The sequence below is a fragment of the Vanessa tameamea genome, chromosome 12 (assembly GCF_037043105.1).
Source record: "Vanessa tameamea isolate UH-Manoa-2023 chromosome 12, ilVanTame1 primary haplotype, whole genome shotgun sequence".
Lineage (NCBI taxonomy): Eukaryota > Metazoa > Arthropoda > Insecta > Lepidoptera > Nymphalidae > Vanessa > Vanessa tameamea.
Window position 1 is genome coordinate 8,311,999 of NC_087320.1, and position 26,371 is coordinate 8,338,369.

At 30.5% G+C, this 26,371-nt stretch overlaps 1 protein-coding gene across 3 annotated transcripts in view; it reads left to right on the forward strand.

The window, feature by feature from the left end:
• LOC113393051 (suppressor of lurcher protein 1-like) overlaps window positions 1-26,371 on the forward strand; it is a 308,266-nt gene that overhangs the window by 229,160 nt on the left and 52,735 nt on the right. For 2 of the 3 annotated variants that reach the window (XM_026629748.2, XM_026629749.2), the window contains exons 1-2: window positions 4,512-4,810; window positions 14,856-14,892. The exons of the other annotated variant lie outside the window; for it this stretch is intronic. In XM_026629748.2, coding sequence (XP_026485533.1) covers window positions 14,863-14,892 — 30 coding nt within the window. In that variant the 5' untranslated portion in view covers window positions 4,512-4,810; window positions 14,856-14,862. Of the gene's footprint in view, window positions 1-4,511; window positions 4,811-14,855; window positions 14,893-26,371 lie in introns of those variants that run through there. 3 annotated transcript variants of the gene reach the window in all.

A 26,371-nucleotide genomic window follows, 5' to 3' on the forward strand; every position in this document is an offset into this window, starting at 1 on the left:
CAATGCTACAATTATTTATTTAAAAAAAAAACTCGAAAAATCGAATTTTTAAACAACTGCCAAAAAAGAAGTATTATGTTTTCATGGTTTTTGAATCTATGTATGTGTTTCTTTATTCCATCATAACTTTTGAATGAATGAACACGCTTGGGTGTATGGTTCTATGTTTCTTAAGAATCTTTACATCATACCGAGCGACAATGTTTAAAATTAAAAAAAAAATCAACATGGTTCAGCTATCATAGAATTGAAAAATAGTTTTCAATTGACAAATTCTTCGTTTCTTTCTTATTATTACTTGTTACTTATTGAAAATAATCATAAACTTGAGTGTTGCCAGTTTTCGAGTATTTTTTGTTTTGTGTTAAAATGGTTACGATCATGCAATTACCGAGATAAAAAGAAAAACATTTTTTAGCGTCCCCGTAACTTATTGCTGTGTAGAATAACGTCAATTGGTCTTTGCAAACAATTATATACAAAAATAACATTTTTTTTAAGTGATGTACAAGGAAAAAGTAAACAAAAAAAAAATCTGTAGCAAAAAAATGAGCGTAGCTGTTAATAAATGCAGCCCTTAATAAGTTAGCAATGTTTATAGAAAGCATTTGAATCTATTGTACCAACCTCATTGCATTCTTAAGTTTTTTCGACAATTTCTATTTCCTTAGCATTCTCTTAAAAATGTTATGAAATAACTTTGATGGAATAGTAATAGTATTTTATTTCGATATCCGATGTAGATCAAGGCAACCTTTATAACTATTGGTATAATGTAATCAAATAAAGTTTTACTTGTAATTTATTTTCATTTTTGACTTCCAGTTCTATTTAATAGATAGAATATTTTACAAAATATCTTCGCTTTAAAGCTTCGGTTCCGTAAAAGCCAAGTATACGAGCTCTCTCTAGATTAAATTTTGCAGAATACTCGTAGGTAAATAAAATTCTATTCATTTGAATAAAACGCTACGCAGATTGTTACGTTCGAACAAATTACAAGGCGAAGATTGTCTACTTAAAACTTTTGTTTGCGAATGATTCTCACAATTCTTTTGTATAAAATTACATAAAATTACGAAGCTAAATATGCTTACTAAGCTCATTCTATTTTGTTATATGGTGTCATTATTATATTTACATGTATTTATACATGCAACGCACGAAATAGTTCTACATTCATATTATAAATATGTAAGATTAGTCTAGATAAACTAAGATAAACATTACTTTTACAAATTAAAGAGATATCACATGCATACATATTTCAGTACAGATATACTACCTTCCGTACCTTCGGACATTATAATTTAGGAGCGGATAATTTAATTTAATTATATTTTTTGTTATATCGTTTTAATATATGTAGGTAAAGCTATTTATTGTGTATCAACGCATATGAATGATTTCTGTAATTTTATTAACCTTTTATTATTTCTGCGTCAGAAAAGTTTGACTATATATTATATAGAAGGTTAAAAGATCTTCAATCGTTCATAAATTTAACTTCAATAATTGTTATTAAAAAATTTTTTAAAATATAATACATTATTTTAATGTATTATATTTTAAAAAATATGCGCGGATCTTTATGTTATTCAGAACAATTTATGTTGGTATCGACCAATGGAAAATATATGCAATGGATATACAATAATGCAATATATGAAAACTTTAAATGGATATTGAGGTATTTTTAGTAAGATGTCCCGTTGCAATTTATCATGAAATTATCTTTTAAACCGAGTAACATCCGAAGCAGGAAATTAAACGTAGATAGTTTCGCTCCGCTGTAATTATCCTCACAGTTTCATCTCAACTTAAGTACGTGTTATAAATTTTTGATGCGGGTTTAAAATTTGAGACGTATTTTTCTTTTCGAATTAATAAAATGCATTTAGAAAAATATGTAGTTCACATTAATCATTTTCTCAATTATCGTCATAATACACACATCCATATCTTTTTCGAGTATATTATTGTATATTAAAAAAGAATTGAACGTATATGAAAAAAGTAAGATTCATTATATTATTAAGAAAAAGATAAAAATGTAATATTTATTTATTTATTGAACATATATTTATAAAAACGAAACGCTTATAAATATATTTGTACAAATAAATACTATACGAATAGATTTTGAAATATCGAAGAACTGTTATTTTAAGAATTTTTAAATTAATCAATAAATGGAATTAGAAAAATTATAAACTTATTTGGTTAAATATTTAAATCTTCTTTTATTAAATTATTGAAATGATCCGGGGCTTTCAATGTAATTTACATATCACATACATATTATTAATGACAGTACCCACACTTCACGAATAGTTAGTATAGTTATTATTGTACCCTTTTCCATTATAGCGGGTTAACACATTTAATACCGTTGACAGTATTAAGGAGAGTTCAGATATACAAAATTCTTAGTGAACCTAATCTTATATTTCATTGTAAATAAAAATTGTAATTTAAAATAGTATTGAAGATTTTTTTTTTAGACAAATTCTGTTCAAAGGTCGGTTCGCTTAGTATATTTTGTGTGAATCCGGATTATAACAAACAAAATTTTCCTGACTGAGACAATACCATCCAACGTGGGCGAATAGTTGGCGCGACCTTATTATAATACAAATGTTGGACTAACAGACGACGGGTTTGGTTTAACCAATAGCTTAACGAGCTCTTCAATGCTTTGAGAATAATATAACAACAAAAGTCAATACTATTCCAACCAAAGTCTGTCCTCTCATTAGCACGATCTCTTGCCAACGTTGCTTAACTAACGGTTTAAAATATACACTTTTAGCATTTCGATTATTTTATTCAGCATTTATTTCATTAGTGCGATTCATGCGAATCAGAATACTTTTAAAAATCGAATGCTCTTGATTTTAATTTTTATTTTTCAATCGTCATAATAATAATGTATGTCACTTAAAATATTTAAAAAAGGAACGAAGTTCAATTTTTCAATATGATTGAACATAAAAATGCAAAAGGCGATTGATGTGCGCTTAGTACTTCAGATTAGTAAACCTGGCTTTAACTGCCTTTTCGTAACTGCTAGTTAATCTGTTTGTATCAATTTTTCACATTCATGATATTGGTATAACTAACTCAAGTCACTCAAATTATTATTTTTATATAAAAAATAAAGATAAAAACGATTTAAACTCAGCATACTCAATAAAATTAACACAATATCCTGTTTTTTAAATTAAATTTAACCTCATATAACCTTCGTCATTACAAAAAAGGCACATCATATTAACATGTACGTCTTCTAAGAGCCAACTAGGACTTTTTTTTGTTGACCGCATCCATTACACCGAGCACGTAAACACTTCAACCAGCCGTATTGTGGTGAGAAACCAATCTGGCTGGTCGTAGAACTTTGGCCAATATTCTTCATTGTTTCACTTTAAAAATTGTCTTAACCCCAATCCCCCAATTGTGTTAATCCGTTAAGATCTTGCCAATTATGATAATGTTTTTATTTTTATTCATATAATTTATAGGACAGGCAAATGGTCAATGGACCACCTGGTGGTTAGTGGTCGTCAATGTAATTAATTTTTTTTTTATAAATAGAACGAAAATTTAATTTATTAAATCAGTTCATTGGTCAAGACTGTATATGTAGAGAAATATTTAAGACATCTCAAAATACATTTATTTTATGTCTTCAGTAGCTATGGAATACAAACATTAAAAGAGTTTGAAATAGGTAGCTCCATAACATACGGTATACGAGTGGAAAATGAAAATGTATCACCCTGTCGGGAAACGTTTGGCTGGCAACTTAATCAATTGATTTCTTCTAGCCCTTGAGATTTTACATCCTAAATATTTTGGTTAAATATAATCATGTTATACTGTACCTTAGTTTTATGCTTTCCGTATAAAAATAAATAAAACACACATTATTTATTTTTATCAATTTATTATAATTTTTTTTTTAAATCCACCTACCTAGCCGCATTGGAGGAGCGTGGTGGAAAATGCTCCAAATCTTCTCCCGAAAAGGAGAGGAGGCCTTAGCCCAGCAATGGGAAATTTACAGGCTGTTAAAAAATATTCAATAATAATAATAAAATAAAAATATTAAAAATCGAGTCTAAACTGACAAAGACTATACCAGACATACACAAACAAATAATAAACTGAATTGACGAATTATTTCTTTTTGAAGTCTACTAATTAAGATAAAAAATAAGAAAATATAATTAATTACTGTTTAGATATTTTGTTTATATTTAATATGAAACCTTTTAATAAATTAAGTTCAAGAAAATGTAAACAATAAAAATAAAAGTCGACATGCGAATTGGCATGTAATTATTTGCACCTCGTATCTTCGCGGTAGAATTTCTCTTGGACTTCTGATCCTTTTTTATTTGAATATAATCTTTATTTGTATAGCAATAAGATTGAAACCTATATACTATATTTTGTTCCTCGTACTTAGAGCTGGAGCGCGCTAACTCAGTTATCAGTGTGGCATGAACGCGTTAGCGGGTGGACGTCTACGTCGTAAACGTGGTCGTAGCTCGTAGCACCACTACGTAATCCATATTAACTACACTCGTAGACAATTGAATTTAAAAATCCTCTTGACAACGTAGTAAAAAGTATTGGTAATTGAAGTTTATGTTTTCTCTCAAGTTAGGAGTTCGTCGAAACTTTTCTGTTATTGAATTAAGTTTTTTGTTTAATGTATTCCTTTTGAGTTATCTCAGAAATTATTAAGGTATATTTAAATCTGATAGTGTGTCCTGACCGATAAGAAATTCGGATATGAATGGTAAGTTTTATCAGTTATATTATTTTGTCTTAAATTTTTTTTTTTTTTTTTTATGCATTATGTTAAAATTATTTAATCCAATTAATTATGTTATTCAATTAAAACCGCAAGTCAAATCATAACATATAAATGAGTTTTCATAAGATTTAAATATAGTATTTTTTTTTTTAATTTACTTTACCTAATACATGTATACGTAACTGATATTAATTATTCCCTCGTGAGAATAAAAGCAATTTCATTAACGCGAATCGTCAACTGCGTCAATATCATGATTTCCAATAACAATAAAATTGCAACGTTGTGATGTTCGCGACACGAATGAATGATTGACTCTTAATTAAAAGACCGGCTCTTATTATTTTTAATCTTTTATGCGACAAAGATAAATAAATAGAATTTATGTCAACAAATGAAAATTTATTCGAGATTTTTTAAATTCTACAATTGAAAATTTTATCGAGTGAAATTTTACTATCTATCGTTAAAAGAAGTCGTATCATTTAATTACACAATAAAAAACGAAACGCTTTAGTAGTAAATAGAAACACCAAAAATAAGACAAAACGGTTTAAGCGCTTCAACTGTTTGTGTGAATGTGTCAAGGAATTTCGAATCTATATTATTTTTAAGTTGACTCCTTAAGAGGACTGTAAACTTTTCTAGAATAAAACCCAAACGGATTTAGAAGAATTCTTATTATAAAGTAGGCATTAAATTTAATTGCATAAATTAAAAAAATGTATGTAATTTCATTGAATAATGATAGTGAGAAGAATACAAGTAATGCATATATGAGAATTATTATTAGCGGTTACAGCTGCAAAGGAAGCCTTTTATAAAACTCTAACACAAAGCTAATTGTAGCTTTGTTTTAAAGCTAAGAGTAACAAGAGTTCAGTTATTAAGATAGACTTGTGTGTGTGTGTAGTATCTTTACTGCTGTATTTATGTATGTATTTGTGGGAATTATTTATGTTGCGAGAAAAAATGTATCATTTACTTAAAATTGAATTCATAATAGTTATAATAATTAGTTAACATGTTGCATATAATAGTTAATTATTTATCAAAAACAGATTGTATGATATGATGATGATACAGATAATTTGCAACACAAAGATTAAATGAAAATGATAATTGTAAATAGGTCTTTGACGTATGAATTATTCATAAATATAACTCTCCAGCTCTCTAAGTTGAGGTATGATGCGCTGCAGAATAATGCTTAAACCAACCGTTATTAATTACTGGACGTTATGTATGTAAGCATTAAGTGCTTCTAAGAGAAAATTAAAGATAAATTGGTAGGAAAATATAAACGTTGCTTTTAGCTACACAATATAAATCTGTGTTAAATTGCGCTCAACAATTAGACTTTTTCAATAGAGATTTTTTTTTATCGGAATATATTTCAGAAATCAAATTGAATTTCAAAAGATTCAAATTTTTAAATTATGTATATAAAATTAATCATTAATTCTAATATTATAAGAGATGACGTGACAAAACGCGTCACGAATGTTCTGACGTCATCATGTTATAGTGCTCAGGGTGTTAAGAGCGAAAATAATCACTATCATACGCAGCCTCATATCATAATGAGCCTTATTTGTTTTTTAAATAATAGTTGCATGTTATGTGAACTATTATGTCAGTATATTTTACAAGCGATAAAAACTATAAGAGATATACAAGAAATATTTGTATACAAGTTATGTAGATACCCATACAATCTATAAAAAGCTCGCTACAATATCTATAAATAAAAATATTTTTTATTAATGTATTTAATTTTAAAAAAAAATCTCTGCTTAATGAAATGATGTTGTTTTTGTAATACCTTACCTAAAAAAGCTACTAACTAAACTAATATATATTATACATTATACGAGTAAATACAGCGAATTTCTAAAAAGATAAAAAGGTAAATTCACTTAATTTCATGATCTTTTAAATAGATAAGTCGCAATAAATATTTTAGAGTGTAATGTATTAGGTACGGGCGACTTAATTCGAGAAGTTATATTGATGTAGATTATTTAGAACAAGATTGCAGTTGAATTAATTAAGTTCATCCATGCGAGGTCAGGCAGGTTGCCAGTTAATTTATAAACGATATCACACGAATCAGCTGTCCTTAATAACATTAAACAGGTACGTTATAATGTGCTCAGACTGAACTGAAAATTATTAAGAAATAAAGACAAAATTGAAATTGTTTCCGTTAAACAAATAAAACAAAGCAAACGCGCTTGAGAAAGCGCGCTTACGTTATGCAGACATACGCGAGCGCGTTACTTCCTGTATTTCTGCCTAAGCGGACAGAAGTTCTCACAAGAAGTTCTCTTAGATATAATTGGGTCTTTTTTATAACTTAGAAATTATTTAAATATAAAATGTTTGTTGTTAATGAATCAGTGAAGACTAATTAATCAGTGAAGGCTAGGCTACTCTTTGAAAGACGGGCGTCGGTTGTTACTGTATGGTAGTGCATAGTGAATTGCCGGATTAATACGGCGAAAAGTATAGTTTTGAAACATTTCAATAGCAGTGCATTGCAATGAGGCAAATAAACATAAAATAGGTTGCACTAATAATTTAAATTATTTTCTATAAAAACTAAACAAGAATGTAGGTCAATAACACTTTCAACATAACTGGCTCGTGGGCCAAGTGGTATGGCATGTCATGAAGGCTCAGATTTGAATGTGAAATCAAGTAAAAGTTATTGGGTTTTACGTCGAGTTCTCAGAAACAACCTAGTGTTACAAAATTGACAATATTGCACTTGTGTGCCTAGAAATGTAAATTTATTATTATTTAAGTAATGTCCTGATCGAAAACTGTGTAGTTTCTGATGCTGGATATAGTTTCTGGAAGCGAATATTGTTATTGTTATTTTAGAGCTTATTTCACCATATTCACCAAACGTGGGTTGGTGAATAAAGTTTTGTTTCGGTAGATTGTTATCTAAATAATATTAATGAATGATAAATATTATTAAAAAAAACTAAGACTTACGAACGAATTTGTATAACTACGCTCGATGGTATGATTAAATTTGACTAAAATATCCAATGACTGAAGTTTTCGTATGTGTAACTAAAATATATAAAATCAATGAAACATTATAGTAAAGCACAAATAAATTCGAATACAAAATAATAAATCAACGAAAATTTCCCATAGTGTGAAACGACGCGAGTTTTTGTTAATACGTCAAAAGTGCTGTCACTTTTTAATTAGTCATTTCGATGTATTAACAAATTGTTAATTATTTCTACATACACTACCGAAAATTTGCATTTGCTTTCGTCGCTTCATTTTAATGTTCCGCGATCTTAATCCGCCTTTTTTGTGTTCGTTTGTGTGATAGCTTATAAGATTGCGGCCTCGAGGTCTTACATTTGAGCCTGCTCGGAATTAAGCATAGTTTTGGCTGTCAAGTAAGTTGACAATGTTACTAAACACTCCCTTGCTTCGGAAATACGGCCCTGAGCCTGATATCTCTACTATTACTAATTGTAATAGTTACTTGATAGTAGGACTTTGCTCAAGATCATCTAAGTGCGTCTCACTTATCGCATCTAGCTCCAAACAACATGTGGATAATTTTGTTTGTTAAATTGATAGAAACTGAACAGTTATATTCCAGCTGATATGCAGGTAAAATACTACCAGAAGAGAAAAAATTAATAACTCATTTATGTAAAAATTGTCATGAAAAGGTTTGGAGTTTATTCGTAGTAAGGCTTTGTGCAATGCCGTATGGATAGGTACCATCCACTCATCGGATATTCTACCGTTAAACAGTAATGCTAACTAGTGTTGTGCTCCGTTTTGAGGGGAGTGAGCTGGTGTAACAATCGAGACAAGGGATATAACATTTTAATTCTTCTCTTAATGGTGCATTGGTGTAAGGAATGGTTATTATTTCTTAAGGCACCAATTCTTATGGGCGACTGACCACTTTTTTATAGTATAGGTGGTAAACGAGCAGGAGACTCATCTGATGGTGGAAAGTAGTAGTCACTTTCCATCCTCCTGCACGGCACAATTGCAAAACCGGGGGGCTTGCAGGTGCGTTACCAGCCTTTAAGAAATGTGTAGTTTCTTTTCTTGAAGGTTCCCAAGTCGTATTGATTAGGAAAAACCGCCGGCGAAAGCTCATTCCAAAGAATATTTGTGCGAGATAAAAATGCTTTAAAAATATCGCTGTTGTGGATTTTGACTTATTATCAGTTGGCCCATCAAATGGGCCAAATATATACATAATGAAAGCAAGAAAATATATTGACCTGTGTTTGTGCTTTTGTAACTTGTGATAATATTTCTTGTGTATTAGTACAACGAAACTAGTCCTTGATGTTGGCTGCAATTACCATAATTCTATCGACAGGGCAACTCGAATTTAAATATCAGAATTATTTGTGTATAAAAATATTTTTGCTCCCATTTAATTTTATCACGTTACATTAGTGTGAATAAATGAAAAATATAAATTACTCGTGCGTGTAGTTTTAAAAGATAATGGTGGGCAGGCATAGAAATGCAGAGCGATTCAACATGTCCCCATTTCAATACAATGCACATAGAATACGAAGTAAGCAGAAACGCTATGTTAAACGGAATATTTTATGCATATATATTTTTTTATAAATTAAAGTGGAATGAACAATGAACCAAGGAGAGACAAATTTTAAATATAGAATATTATTAAAGCAATATTTTTCGATTTAAAACTGATATAATTTTTATACATTCAATATATAACAGTTTGAAAATAAATAAAAATATTTATTTTCGAACTATTAACAATGAAGCCTTTCTGTTTATTGTTCTATGCTACTATGTAGTATTTAATATATGTACATAACGAGTTCACACAACACTACAATACATAATATGATAATATTATCTACGTAGCAAGTACTACGCGTTCAAAGTGTTTCCCACATTGAGTGGCTTCCACTTAGGTATAATAACCTAATTTTAATCATAACTTGCAACATATTTAAGCCTGTATTTTGCTTAATCCGATGAATATTCATAATTGTTCCATTCATAGGTGATTATGGAAAATCGCTAGCATTATTCAGTTATGAGTAGTTATAACATTGACAAAATTATTTTAAAAAAATCTACCTTATAGTAACTTATAATATAATACGTCGAATTTTATTACTTTTTTATTTTGTAGATTAGGTCATTATATATTTTAATATTCTTTTTTATTCGTAAAACAATTTCAAGACAAAAATGAAACATGATGATAAATAAAACTAAAAAAAAGTTATACCGTTGCCTTTAGTTTTCAATAAAATATCTTTATAGCGATACAGATTATTTAAAAACAGAAAATATCACTACGTTTCATAAAAACTTAGTATGTCGTAAAATAAATTTAACCCCGTATTGAGGAAATGAGACGACAAAAGTGCTTACCCTCACATAATGGCCACTACTTACTGTAGATGGGGCACTTAGAATTTATTAACATTGATTTCAATGTTTCAAATGAATAAACATCTTACTATAAAAGACCAATGATATAATTTTTTTATTTCTATATTATAAACCTGTTAATGCCTTTTTGGTCTTGTAAGTTATGAGGCTGCAAATCCTATCGTCCTGGGCTGGGCGAATGAAAAAGGTTTTCTGTCGGAACATTCTCAATAGCTTGGATCTTGCTTTACAAAGCACCTTAAGGCATTACTTCTGCTGCGAAATTCTTTCAGGTCCTGTTGTATTTTTCCTTCCATCGGAATATGTAGTGCACAGTCACAGTGTAGTCGTGTCCATACTTGTGCACTAAAATAAAGCCTCTAAGATTACCACGACAGCAATGCTCAAAGAAGACTTTTTGAATTTAAAATCGGTCACCAGTACCTCATCCTCATATAAAGATAATTGTTTCTTGTTTCCGTGTTCACAAAAATAATCAAACCTAAATGATCTAAAACGTACATAATATAATTATTTAGTGAATATCTTAGTATATTTAGGTGAGATAAAGCTTATCATGTCATTGTAGTCGGAGAAAATTTCGAAGATCGTCATTTAGTTTCGGATAGTGACATCAGCAAGGATATGGGCACTAGATATATGAATAATTTAAAATTTAAAATATACATATTCAATAACAACCTTTAATTATATCCACGTAAAGAAAGTGTGGGTTGTTGATAAAATATTAATCAAAAATCAGACTTTGATAAAAAAAAAATCTACGTCACGATAAAGTTATGTTAAATACAACATTATTAATGAATTTCCAATATTGCTTTCGTGGTAGCTGAATTTAATATATCTTACGTCATTTTTTATTAGGCGTTTACACACAAACAACTATAAATTATTTACTAAAAGCATTTTAAATTGTGTTCTAGTTTACTGTTAAACAGAATTAATAAGTAGTTTGAGTCTTATTTGGTCTTACTGCCTTCAGCTACTTTTTGATCCAGATTTGTAATTAAAACAATTGCTGATTTAACTTGGAGTTAGGCTTTGTGTAAAGCTGGATAGGTACTATACACTTATCGCTTATTGTATCGTACTTAGTATTGATGAAGATGAGATCAGTGCAACTACAGTCGCAATGGACTTAACATCTCAGTTCCTACGCTTGGTGGCGAAATGGCCGTGTATATGGACAGTGATGATCACTCACCATCAATTAACCCATTTGCTGGTACCTGGCATTAAATGGAACATGAAAAAATCTTATTGTACTTCATTTTGATATAACAAGTTCGATGCAATTGGCTTGGAGTATTTTTTTAAGATTGGTGCTTATATCAACGAATATACATATAATTGCAAATCTAATTTGAAATAGATTCAAGATATTGAAAGTCTGTACTCAAGCATAGATTACTTTGGCCTTTAACTTCTCCTAGTCCAATGGGACATAAATTCGATAGGACTGAAGCAAAGTCAGATGTACTACTATTTCTGAGAATTTTTATCAGGTAAACGAAACAATAAATTATATTGGAATTTGAATGGATTCGAATGAGACCTTCAAACGAAAATTGGTACATAGCTTAAATATTTTATAACATTTTTAACATGTTAAATATTTTTCACTTCGAATTTATGTAAAGGTAATATAATAACAGTTAACAATAATAAGAAACACAAATTATTGCACTTTATCGTATTTTAATAATATAATAGTCAAAATCAAATATAGAACAATTTCGCTATGTAACGGTTTTTATTGCATGTGAATTTCATTTGATATAATATCGTGCAAATTGCTACGTGTGTGCGTAGCTTTAAACGTTAAAATGTTCCCCTATAATAGCCCTCAATGCTGCCTAAGTAGCCAATCCCTAACGTTCAACCTAATGGCCCTATCTTAATGTTGATATTATATTTTCGTTATAGTGGCTTTCTTTTGTATGTAAAGGAAAAATGTTCCTGATGACTCTGTAGTTTATATCCTGTAATATATTAGACGCACCGTTACAATACGGTTAGGAGATGATTCAGCATAAGAACACATTAATCTTGACAGATAGTTGCGGGTTCAAACATGCAGTTTTCGTATTGCATATATGGGATGAGAATCTGCCATATATTATTATTAGTAAAAAAAAAACGACCAAATAGGAAAAGCTAGAAGAGAAGGCTTTTCCCAGCATGGGAGACATTTACATTAACATTAACAGCCTGTAAATTTCCCACTGCTGGGCTAAGGCCTCCTCTTCCTTTGGGGAGAAAGTATGGAGCATATTCCACCACGCTGCTCCAAAGCGGGTTGGTGGAATACACATGTGGCAGACTTTCGTTGAAATTAGCCACATGCAGGTTTTCTCACGATGTTTTCCTTCACCGCCGAGCACGAGATGAATTATAAACACAAATTAAGCACATGAAAACTCAGTGGTGCTTGCCTGGGTTTGAACCCGCAATTATCGGTTAAGATGCACGCTTTCTAACCACTGGGCCATCTCGGGAGACATTTGCGGGCTGCTATTTTACGATTTCGTTAAGAGTTGTATCATTTCTTTACAATATTATAGGTTTTGTATTATCTTTACTGGCTTTCATAGCTATGAAATTTAACGTTTCATATCAATTATTATAGTAGAAAATTGAGGAAAACAATTTTGTTTTCCTCAATTTTAAGATTAAACTATTTACAATTTTATATTATAGTATATATTAAACTTATAATCATTCAATTAGTATTTATTATAATTAGAATACCAATAAGATTAATAATGTTAAACTGGAAATATTAAAGACAAAGGTTAAATTTAATTGATTTGATTTATAATATAGGAATGTACTACACCTTTTTATTTTTATCTTCGCTGGAAAACGCATTACTCGTTTCTTCCACGTGAAGAGGGGGGGGGGGGGGATACTCACCGATACCGAGGACGACTACTAAATCAGAATACTTGACCTACCTTGATAATATAGGTAGATATAGTAGTAAGCTTAGTATTCGAGTATTATACTTTGTACAGGTACTATATGCTTGAAAAGAGGTTTGATATACTACTTGTAAAAAAAATCTGTGATGCTTTCCTGGGCTATACCACACAATCGTCAGTTGAGATGGAAGCGTTCTAACCACTAGGTGCTTTATATAATAATAAGAAAAATACGAGATTTTTTCTTTACACTCGTGAATTGGTTTTCTTCAATTATAAAGTCTCTCAATAACCATAAATTTCGATGTTTCACGTATACCGGGAATCCCGTGACGGCCAGATTTTTTATCATGCCAAGATACAGATAACTTATAACAAAAATCCACAAAATACGTGACTTTTAACCCACAGTAACGGGTCGTTGGAAATATTATATACAATTCAATATCCATCTATAAATCTACTCTATAAATCAAACTTATCATCAAAATTTTCTTGCCCTTAATCCATTTCTTTTGCATCAGCGCAGTTCATTTTTCTCTTCTATTCATCTGTATATCGGATGGACTGGCTGTTACCATTTCACATTATGCGGGCAGACTTAGGTAATCGAGCAGACAAAATAAACGTTAATCGCAATTATTCTATTAAATCCGAATAGCTTTAACTAATTTATAAATTTAAATAAATAATAATACATTAGCGATTACAATGCTAGAACTTAAAATCTAACACATTATATTCGTAAGTCAATACAATACAATACAATAAATCTTTTAATTAAATCCCAGTGCCGGTAATAATAATATTCATTTCACTGTTAATACCCGCTTGGCGTCCCTTCATCAGCTAGACTCTGTCTTGGCGTAAACACACTTGGTTTTCGAGCCGCTTTGTTTAGAGACTGTATGAATGACTGTCTCCGATGTGCATATTTGCTATGTTATAATATCACATGTTCAGGCGAATGGCCAATGATTAGAACCTGTTTGAACCTTCTGATAAACAAATGTGACTGATTTTTCACGATGGTAAGTAGTCATCTCCGCCCACAGACATCATTGATGCAAGAAAGTCTTACATCTTAACTGATTTGCGGATAAAAATTTGATAAGGCACCGCAGTTATCTCTCATCGCTATTTTGTTTAGATTAAAGACAGCTTGATGCATGATTTTTTAATGACATAACTATGTGGACCGGTAAATGTTGCAGCTGTAAAAAATATTAACCATCCCTTGTATTGTATTGCCTCCAACTTTGGGAATTAAGATGTTTTGTCTCTTATGCGTGGAATACACAATACGAAGTATTGCTGTTTCGCTGTAGAATATCCGATGGAGAGTGGTACCTCCCCAGGCGGGCTTGCACAAATACCTACCGTGAAGAAATCCGTACCACCAAAACATATGTTTCGGCATCACTTACGGCCGTTTTTTATTTCACTCCGGCTAGCATTTGTTTCAGTAATGATGCATAAAAATGCTGGTTTAAATATTATTTAACATGCAATAATTATGACAAAAGTCAAGGACAAAATATTCAAAAAAAATCTGCTTAAAATTTATTTTATTTACTGATATACTTTTATTATATTATATACTAAATTTTCATAGAATATACTAATAATATAATTCGATCTCTCTGTTTCAGATTCACAATGTGGCCAAGAGGAATAGAAAACATGAAGGTATGTTTAATATCAATAAATTGAAATATCACGTTAAAGAAACCTTGAGATTAGTATTCGCTAATTTTAAAAAGGGTATAGGTAAGTATGATAAAAATATAAATTACTGAGTTTCTTGTTTTTTCTAGGTGAGAATATAAATTCCGATCCAATAGTGAATTTAAATTTATTTCATCTTATGTAAACTGACGTTTCAATAGGACTATGAAACGTCTGTCTGTATAAAGTATATGACAATAAAGTACATCTTCGATTTAAATTCTATTCTATAAAGCTAAACTTACTTTATAATGAAGCAGGGCTACTAATTTAATTAATGAACTACCATAATTACATAGTAGTCAATTAGATAGTTAATTCCAGAAGATAAATTCAATTATATAATTATTATCAGTTGCATTTCACATTACATTTTGGTCGATTGAATATTAATTTTCTAGTAAGAGTGAGGCAATAGAGTACACTGGGTTTGCGTACAAAAACGTGTAAAATACTCTATTATTTTATTTATTTTATCTCCTCAATCACTAGAATTTAATAATACTAATTTAACTTAATTTTAAGTAATATTTTTGTAGTCATTTCAAAATTAATTTGTGCATAATCCTAGATTTTAAATTATATTTATATTATACATTTGTTTACATCAAATCTTTAAATAAAAGATAAAAATAGTTACTATATAAAACATAACCAGATGGAATTGTGTCACCACAATTGTAACACCTTGGTGTTATACTTTTAATAAAGCTTTTTGAACTACTACATCAAGGTTTCAAAAACATACGGGACAAAAACATAATTCGGAATAAGACACGAATATTTGAATCGTTTGTTGGCTTCAATGTTTCGTGCATAATAGTATCAATAATAATATCTTCACAATTATTTATAGTTATAATTTATTTATATTACTAGAAAGATTTAATTTATTTATGAACCAAAAATTACATCAATTTAATATATATATTTACTAGTACATATACAATATGAATAACCAATTTAAATGCAAATCAACCCATTTCGTGTGAATTACATTATCACTTTGGACAAGAAAGCATTTCGAATATGTAGTATTATAGGCCTTAGACCTATAGTTTATTATAAACTTACAAAATGTCCAAAAGAAAGACGGTATTTACAATAATGATAATTATTAATTTCTTCTGTTGAAATTACTGTTGATTGACTTACGGCCATACAACTTTTGAGGTGTCAAACGACAGCAAAAACTTTAAGTCAAATTTAAACGTTCAAAGTAAGTTTTGTACACAGACCTCTATTTAAATAAAGCAGTACGTACATTGTTGAATGTTTTTTCGGCTTAAGTATATATTTAAATAATTATATTTTATATTTATATTTTAAATATATACAAGCCAAATAAACACATAATAATAACATCGAATCACGCGTAATTGTTATTTAAAAAAATGTTTCAATGTAATGAATGTGGAGAATGTTTTCAAATTCGAACTAGAATCTCCAATAATAAACGGAAAATTACAGCCAAAAATACTTTTTTGCTCTCTATGCAATGCAATTTTACTGTAAGGCAATGCATCAGTTCACAATGATGTCGGGCATCCTGAATTAAGTTTTAAAAAAACCGTCTCTTTCAGCTCAGGCAATAAATCAGGTTTACCGATAATTCATAAAGTGGTCAATCTGATAACCAATTGTCGCCGTGTTCCTTATTCAAATAATTACCTATCCGGCATATAGAAGCGTGCAGCTAGGTAACGGTGACGTCAGAGCGAAAAACTGTTTTAGTCTGTTTTAGTAGTGTATTATGTGTGTGTTTTGGTATCTATTGAATTCTACGTACAAAATTGTTTAGAATACATTTTATATAGTATGACGTGTCATTCAGTAAACATCATCAAATTAGGTTGTGGCTATAAGCACACGATACAAGTCTTAAAGTGTCTTAAAGTAAAAATCTCCACACACTCAGGGCTGGGTTGAAGATACGCGAACTATAAAATTGATCTACATAATTGACGGTTAAAAACCACATACTACACGAGCGAGATAAAGTAAGGAAATGGGATTGGAACAAATTAACACCGGTGTAACTAAAACAATATAAATAACAAGTTGTTAATTAAATTACTGTAAAAAAAAAACAAAAACATTTCAATTGTATTAAAGTAGAATAGTTTGAATGTTAAAAAGGTCAAGTAGTTTTGGTAGTTTAATGGAAAATAAAAAACAATCTCATCGATTTATAAATCCGTATTAAAACTTAAATATCGATATCGACAACCCTAGAGTGTCAAATCAAATAAAAATCAAATCAAAATACTCATTATTGTAAACCAGTAAACACATAATTTAATCACGTTTAAGAAATATGCACAAGAGGCGGCCTTATCGCTAAAACAGATATCTCTTCCAGGCAACCTTAGGGTAGAGGAAAGAAACAGATATAGAAAAGAGGTAGGGGTGTACAAGGCTGATATCAACATAATATATGACATAACATTACAGTGAAATAATAATATATTAAAAATAAAATAATGTACAGTACCTGATATCTAAAATGCATACATTTAAACAGTGTCGATAAACTATTGGCAACAACGAATTACTACCTTGACTGTGTATGTATTTGTTTGACACTCTCCCCCCCGATACCTCCCCGAAGAGTACAAAGGCACTCGCTGTCGGACTGATTATATTGTGGAACCTTCGGTTCTGTGCTATATAAAATAATACACTCATTCACACGTAATTTTTACACGAATTCGTTAATTTTATGGCGATTGAATATTCTGTTTATATTTAAAATAGTACAAATGTTTTCTATTACTATATTTTATTATTTAAATATTTTATTGAAATTGAACTTTGCAAACAATAATATTATTTTATATTTATATCAAGATTATTACATTATATAAAGAAAAAAATTAATATGTTTTTATATACGTAACTAGAGCTAACTAAACCTCAGCGCAGTTAGTAAAATCGTTATCATATAATTTTTGTCCATACTAGTCTTTAAACAAGTCCAATTCACAATATATTACAATTTTTGTGTTTGAGTGTACATGATTTCTATATACTCGTAGCTATATACGCTGACGTGTTAACGGCCAGTGGACATCCGTAGATACAGCAGAAATAAGCGTTTCACTTAACAAGATATCGGGTTTTGGCAGGTTATATTTTAAAACGGTTTGCGAGGGGAAATTGTGGAAATGTATTTTACAACGATACGTATGACGTGTCGAATATACGCTTAAAGCTCGTGCACTTTGTCGCCGTCATAGTAACTCTGTAGGTACGGAAAGATACCTATATTGACGTGATGTAACAGTTTTACTGGGATATTTTTCTATTGTCGTGTCGATGAGAAAATTATGAAATATTTTTGTAACGTTATATTCAATTTAGTTTTAAATAATACAATTGAATGGATGCAGTATTTTTTTTTTTATTTTATGATATATTCACCGTATTTTATGAATAAAATTTCCAGTTCTCGATAATTTAAACAACATTACAAATTAAGAGGCCTTAGATTATATTAATACGATCGATTTGCAAAATGAGGATTCATTTTTGTTTACATAAAAGCCTACTCAAATTAAATATTTATTTACTTTAATGTTAATTTAAATAATGATATTAACATTTAAACTTGATGATTAATTTATTATTATTTTCACTATTTTGCCTTAATTTATAGAAAGTACACTGCTTGACGACGCTGTTATGAGCAAATTTTGCAACTTATCTAGTTCGCTTTTCGATTGCGAATAATAGCTATGTAATGATTATTTAGGTACATCTACATACCTGTTATCTCGGGTCACGTGATAAACACAAACGTAGGCATGTAAAAAACAAACAGTGAAGCTTGTTTGGATTCGAATACGTGGTCTATAGTGGATAGACAATTTGCTATCACAGCTCAATTCAATGGAAATAAATGAATATAAGAAACGTTAAATGTTATACAAATGTTTTTGTTGGTATGTTTAAATGAGTTATACGTTTCGTCCTATCGTCGCATTGTCTGAGTTGAAATGAGTACCTTATAAGTTATGTTAGGACTTGTGTACACGAACTTAGTTTTCTCTTAGCATTCTGTGAAATTATACTAATGAATTATTTGATTTACTGCGTCTATTTATTAAATATAAAGTATTTAGTGTATGTATGTACACAGCCTATTAATGAAACTTTTAGAACGAGACAAAGAATAATTTAATCAGACAGTTATTTTGTTTGATCTTAAAAAAAATTTAATACTGTTTCTAAATTAATTAAAATGAAGACTTGGAATCATTTGGTGTAAGACACGGTAGTTTTATCCAAGAAAAAATAATTGTCAGTTAATGAAATCGTATATCAGTGAAGAGATGCATTGTGTAGTGTCACATGGTCATGTTTTGGAGACGTTTTTTTAAATTAAAATTAGTGTGTTTTTTATAATTAGAGGGCGTTATTACACCAATAACGCGTAATTGTTTACAAGACAGATCTTAAATTGCTAGAAAGCTCATTCATTCCGCTATTGATGTCTACTGTGTCCATTTTGTGTGTTCATTCAATTGATTTATGAGAGCCGAGATGGCCCAATGATTAGAACGCGTGCATCTTAACCGATGATTGCGGGTTCAAACCCAGGCAAGCACCACTGATTTTTAATGTGGTTAATTTGTGTTTATAATTCATCTCGTGCTCGGCGGTGAAGGAAAACATCATGAGGAAACCTGCATATGTCTAATTTCAACGAAATTCTGCCACATGTGTATACACCAACCCGCACTGGAGCAGCGTGGTGGAATATGCTCCAAATCTTCTCCTCAAAGGGCGAGGAGGCCTTAGCCCAGCAGCGAGAAATTAACAGGCTGTTAATGTGTCCATTTTTAAGTGAAGTTGATCCGTGACGATTGACAAAAGCACGTGCAGTTATAATGTGACACTTTTAACTACAATATAACGGTTTTAAAATACCCTTGTATTTAAAAAACCATTGCATTTGCTCGCAACATTGTTTACTCCAAAACTGTGTCATGCGTCCTCATCCTAAAAGAGGGCCATTTTCATCGTGAACAGTACACGTTGGATTTTGCTTTAAATTTGTTAAGCGCCTCACTTGTTTTGGAAGTGTTTGTTTAGGAAACTACTTACCATTTGTTTGGTTAGTTTGTTGGAATGCAGAGTGGTATCCATTTGTAACTTAACCTATGATAAATATAATATATAATATAAGCAGATTAGATTATTCTAAACTCGAATATAGTCTTACTATGAAAACATTAATGAGCTCACAAATACGGAAATATTATTTGTGATTCAAAATGGCGTTACATGTTTTATGCTTTTAATATATATATTAAATTAAATCATATAATATTTGGTAAAGTAAATTAAATAAGTAAGTATAAGTTATGTATGGTAAAGTAAACAAACGAGGTAAAATTCATTTTTAAAGCATAGAACAACTTCGCTTTCATATAAATAGGTGATCTGACTTGTAACTATAGCGGTAATTTTGATCTGCTCTATATTATTCAATTAATAATCTATTCTGACTGATATGGGTTTAAGCATCACATAAAGTATCAACTTGTCTTTTAAGACGAATTGTCATAGTGAAATGTCCATTAATATTTTAATTATTTACGAGCATTGCATAACTGACATTAAAAACAAATGAATTGGGTTTAATAACAAGTCAAGTTTATTCGTTTTACTTTCTACATGCTATGTATGTATGTATGTTAGATATATCATATATTATATAAACCTTTACAAAAAGATAAATTACAGGTTTTTAAAATCCAATTGATTTTTTTCTTATTATTGAGAAGTATATAGAGCGTAATCCACCAGGCTTTATCATAGTTGATTTTTTACAGTTTCGTAATTTATCTTTTATTATATAACAACGATAGCATCACAACAAATATAGCTCATATAAAAAATAGTTTAACTGTCTTTCATACTGTTATAGTAACTAGCTGATGTCTGTACGTATTGCTCGTTGTACATGATACCGTTCATAAAAGAGAAATGAATATTATCCCTCCACATGAATAATCGGTATCACAAATCGCAATCTTCCAATTTAGATTGAAAAACGGCTCGTTCCGCTTATTTGTCAATATCAATGTCGAATTGAAATATATTTCGCGAAAAATATATGAAAGGATTTTATTCCTCCTTAAATATTTGATGTTTGATTACTTTAAATGTCTATCAAAATTGTTACGGGTACGTCTGAGATTTTTATCTCTACAAATATTTATTTAATGAACGTTAATACAATTCGTTGAGACATCGATACATGTAAAAATGTTTTACAATCTTGTACATGTCTCTAGCTTTATGAGAGATTAATAAATCGGTAAGGCGACTATGGTCCTTTGCGTCTTTTAATTTTAAAATAACTTTCCAATCACATAAAAGGTTTTCAGTAAGATATATCTTGATTTTTAAAATAAAAAACTAATTCAATAAAAACTGCTTACAATCCATACTAATATTGTAAATGCGAAAGTAACTCTGTCTGTATGTCTCGCTTTCACTTTTTATTTGAAAAAAGTGCTGTAAGGGGTTGAAAAGAGGGATGAAAGGTTGTAAGTTGTTGAAAGTATTCTCATTTTCAGGACTAGAAGCATAAAACTTATATTTTAGTCTGTATACTTATAAACTAACATATCATGACACCCACTAAGGAGCGAATTTTGGAAATTCTACCCCTAAAGGGGTGAAATAGGGGTTGAACGTTTTTATGGAAGTCCGTAATTTTTTAAGTTAGAAACATGAAACTTTATTTTTGGGATACTGAGTAAAAAGGAGTAGATACTTATTTAAGTGTTTCTGGATATTTTACGCTTAAGAGGAGAAATAGGGGTTGACATTTCATATACAGGTTAGTCTGGAAGTCCGTCATTTTTAAAGTTAGAAGCATGAAATTTTATTTTTGGGCTACCGATTAAAAATGAGTTGATACGCATTTAAGCGTTTCTGGATATTCTATCTTAAGGGCTGAAATACACACCAATGTGGTATACAACGAGGTCTTAAATTTACGCAATATTTTAAGTTAATTTTTGTGAGCGAAGCCGCGGGTAACAGCTAGTTAAACATAAAAACAAAAATCGTTGCTAAAAATAAACAATTCGCAATCAAACTGAGACAGTTGAAAAGCAATTATGCAAAAATTTAATTAACTCTTAGCAAATAATTGTAACCTCACTCGACCCGATCAAATACATAAATATTTATTTTTTATAATAAAGGTTGGTGGACGGGCAAATGGGGTATCTGATGGTAAGTGGTCACCTCGGTGGCTTTAATACACGGGAGTGTACACACACTGTCACCTTTCAAACTCTACTGATGTTTTTTTCGACAAAAAAATCTTAATAATTTTTCATTGGCCTTACCTTGGTTTTGTACTCAGGATTCTCGAGGGGAAATTGTACAGAAAACTAAGGATCTTATATTTAGTTACTAGACCAATAAGGCAGTCACTCAGTAATACTACTGTTACTACTGTTCTAATAGGTCTTAACGTGAGGAGCACTCTTACTTTGCGTTCTCCTAAACAAATTTAAATATCAGCTAAGCTGATAGTTTTAGCAAAATGTAAAAGAGTGTGTTACAAAAAATACCCAAATCACTTGTTGAATTGAAAAAGATTCTATGTTAAACGCATTTATTTTTTATCAACCTTTTAAGATTTCATCAAATCGAAAGATTTTGATACGACCACGATTAAATAAATGAGTACAAATTTGACAAGATTTTTGCCAACGATTTAAACAAACACACTATAAATTACAAAGAAAATCAAATGAAGTGATCATTATCAACAAATATAATTTCCTGTAAGAAAATATTTATAAGAATATCATAAATAACTACTGTCCCATTCCTTATAATTTAATTAAATCGAATCCATTTACGATTGGCTGTTTAAACTCGATTGAAACCGATGATCTACAATCCTCTATCATTACTTATATAACATGGGACGTAGTGGTTATACGTCGAAGAATCCTTACAAGTTCAAATCAAGTCATTCGAGGCAAATGCAACTCGACACCACTCCCTAATCCTCTTACAGGCTTTTTTGCGTATACTGCAGACTTTTCAATGATTTAATATTCTCAACCTTATTGCCATGTACATAAGAAGATGATTCGTAAAGGGAATTTTATATTGGAAATATTGTATCGGCTGATATGCGTCTTATGTTTACTCATTTCGCGTTCACGGATCATTGAGCCTTCAGATATAGAGTAAATATTTCGGTTATCGCGTCTAAATTGAATATCGTTTAGAAATGTGATAAATTAAGAGAATACGTGTTGAAATAATTAATGTATTAAGGAATTTATATATGATGATTAATAGAATGACGATTATTTTGAATCAGTTTTTTTTTTTTAGTAATCGTTGTCACAAATCGTGACAATAGAATGCCAGACATGTTGTTATCAAGTATGTATGACTAAGATCTCCTTTGTTTGTATATGGTTTAAAAACGTTTATATAGGACAAAAATAATCCATTGATTTTTTGTTATATAAAATATATATATTTTTTTTTTTTACAAAGAAACCCTTCATGTTAGTTTGTTACTGGAACATATCCCTTTGTTGGATAAATCCGTCTTTGCACATTTTTACGTTTTAAGGTATTAAGTATTCCCATAGATGTAAATAGTTTTAATAAACAATGAATGTAATCAAGCCTCTCGACCAACGAGGCACTCATATGACAATTACTTTCGGTTAAAATTTACTTACAATAAACATTACGTAACTATAGAGCGTATTTGTAAATAAATGTTTAATATAGGAATTCGAGGATTCCCTAACAACGTTTATCGAGTTTAATAGAAGTGAGTTTGAGATAAAACTTGTCCAATTTATGTTGTTTCGGATTGTTTAAAACAGCGTTTGAAATGTTTTTAGGTTTCATTATTTTATAAACGATGTCTTTTATTTGACTTATTACAAATAATAATGGATTTTTATTTCGTCTCATCGCTAATTTTGTTTATCATCAATATAAGAAACATTCGCCTCAGACGTTTCGGTCAAATTTTATCAAAACTAAATTTAGAGTCTAAGGGAATATAATGTATTGTGTACATAATAATCTCATGGTAATAACACAGCTTAATCAATTTAAATTTAATAACGCACGTAAAGACAAAATAAAACAAATTAAAATAAAAACCTATTGGTAGGGCTTTCTGCAAGCCCTTCTGGTACCACGCAGTCTTTATATATTCTACCGCCAAACAGCAATACTTAGTATTCTTGTGTGACGGTTTGAAGGGTGAGTATAATTCCAGGCGCAAGGGAAATAACTTATCAGTTCACAAGGTTGATGACGCATCAATCATGTAATGAATTATTTAATTTTCATACAGCAACAGTAACTTTAAGCAATGGTGACCATTTACCGTCAGTTGGCCCATTTGTCTGTTCACCTACAAAAGCCATTACAAAAATATTACACCGCTTACCAAACGCCTCCTCTTTTCTTAAGGTGAATGTTGATTAAGATGCACATGCAAGGTTTCTTAACTCGCTGGTGAAGAAAAAAGCTGTTTTCACTAGCGAACACCATGAAAATTATCAATTCAAATTTACCACCTAAAAAGATAAATGCTCGTCTAGTCTTTAAATGGCGAACATCGATAAAGATCTGTATATACATAAGTATTATATTCATTGAGACATCTCAGTATACTCAATTTAAAATGATATAGTCATCAATAGATATCAAGAAAATTATTTGCTTCCATAAGACTAAAGAGACATTAATATGCAAATGTTCCATCTCACATCCCATTAAAATGTTATGTGATCTTCATTAATAAAGCGTCATATTAACACAATGTCACTTAAAATGACGCGATAAACTACAAAGTACGGCTTAGTAAGTTACGGACGATATAATTCGCGCGTTTGAATATTTACGGTTTGTCTTTACGTGTGCATTTATATTGTAAATAAGAGAATTCTACGAAAAAGAGATATTATGATATGTACGCGCGAGAGAAAAGTGGACTGTAGTTAAGGAAAAAGGGGAGTTGTTGCCTCAAAACTGGGCTCTGACTTATGAAGACACGTTCTTCTTGGGAGCGCTCTCTTGGTCTTCATACACTCAAAGAACACAGCCAAAGGGATGGGTGATATTACAGGAGAAGGATAAGTCCGTTACACAAGCTAATTTCAAAAGCGCGGCGCACTCACACAACACACGTTACCGCGGTCACACGAGAAGGGAAGAGAAAAAGGAAGTACGTCATACGTCAAATCATTCCATAGACAAATATTGCCGTTTCAATGTACGCAGAAACCTAAATACGCTACATGATATAATTATTTCTTATGATGATGATAATGACATCGTCCTGACCGATTTTAACCACTGCGCTCAAGGAAGACCAACCGACTATGCAGGAGATATTATAACATGCGCAAACGCAAGAGCCAAGATGGCCGAGTAGTTAGAACGCGTACTTCTTAATGAAATACATGAGTACGGGTTCAAAGTGAAAAAGAAGCAGTGAAGCAAAACATCTTGAGGAAACCTGCATTTGTCTAATTTTAACGAAAGTCTGCAACATGTAAATCCATCAACCCGCATTGGAACAGCGTGGTGAAATATGCTCCTAACCTTCTCCTCAAAGGGAGAGGAGGCCTTAGTCCAGCAGTGGGAAATTTACAGGCTGTACAGGTAAACACAGGTGCACTCCTACCTACCTCCTCCTCCTAATCTAACCTTAATCTCAAAATCTGATGAAACGACAAATCCGAAACGACCGGAAAGAGATCAGGCACTTTTCGAGGCACTAAAGAGCAAATACTTCCAACTTCCACACTCCGGGCAGTTACTTTCAGGTACAATATAATCCCTTTAACTTTTTATCAGTCCGACCTGTGGTTTAACCCAGAACCTTAAGACCTGCGTCCTTATAGGCATATAACCTACCTTTCCTGAGTATTTATACAATATGTCTATAACAAAAGATCATTTTATTGATATATATAAATCAATCTGTTGCACATTTTTTTTACAATAGTTAATATTACTATAGTAGAAACGTACAAACACATACACCTACAGAGAGGAAAGAAGGAACAAAGAAAAATTGATGGAATTATACAATGACAACATTAAAACCTACAAAATTAAAATAAAGAAATACTACGACAATTTATATACTACATAAATCGGTAAACACCGCCACGAATTGTCCATACTACCTTCGCATCGACTGTTTTTGTTTATATTTTGGTTTGGATTCTTTTTTCCGCATACCGAACTATTTCAAACTTATTTATTGTCTTTTTTTTTTTAAATCTATATATATCTTATTACAGTTATCTTAATATAAATAATTTTACTTGAATGCATGCTCGTTTTTTTTTTTTGACTTAAAAAATGTTAACTTGGAGTGTCAACTCGAGTTGTGCATGATGGTTAG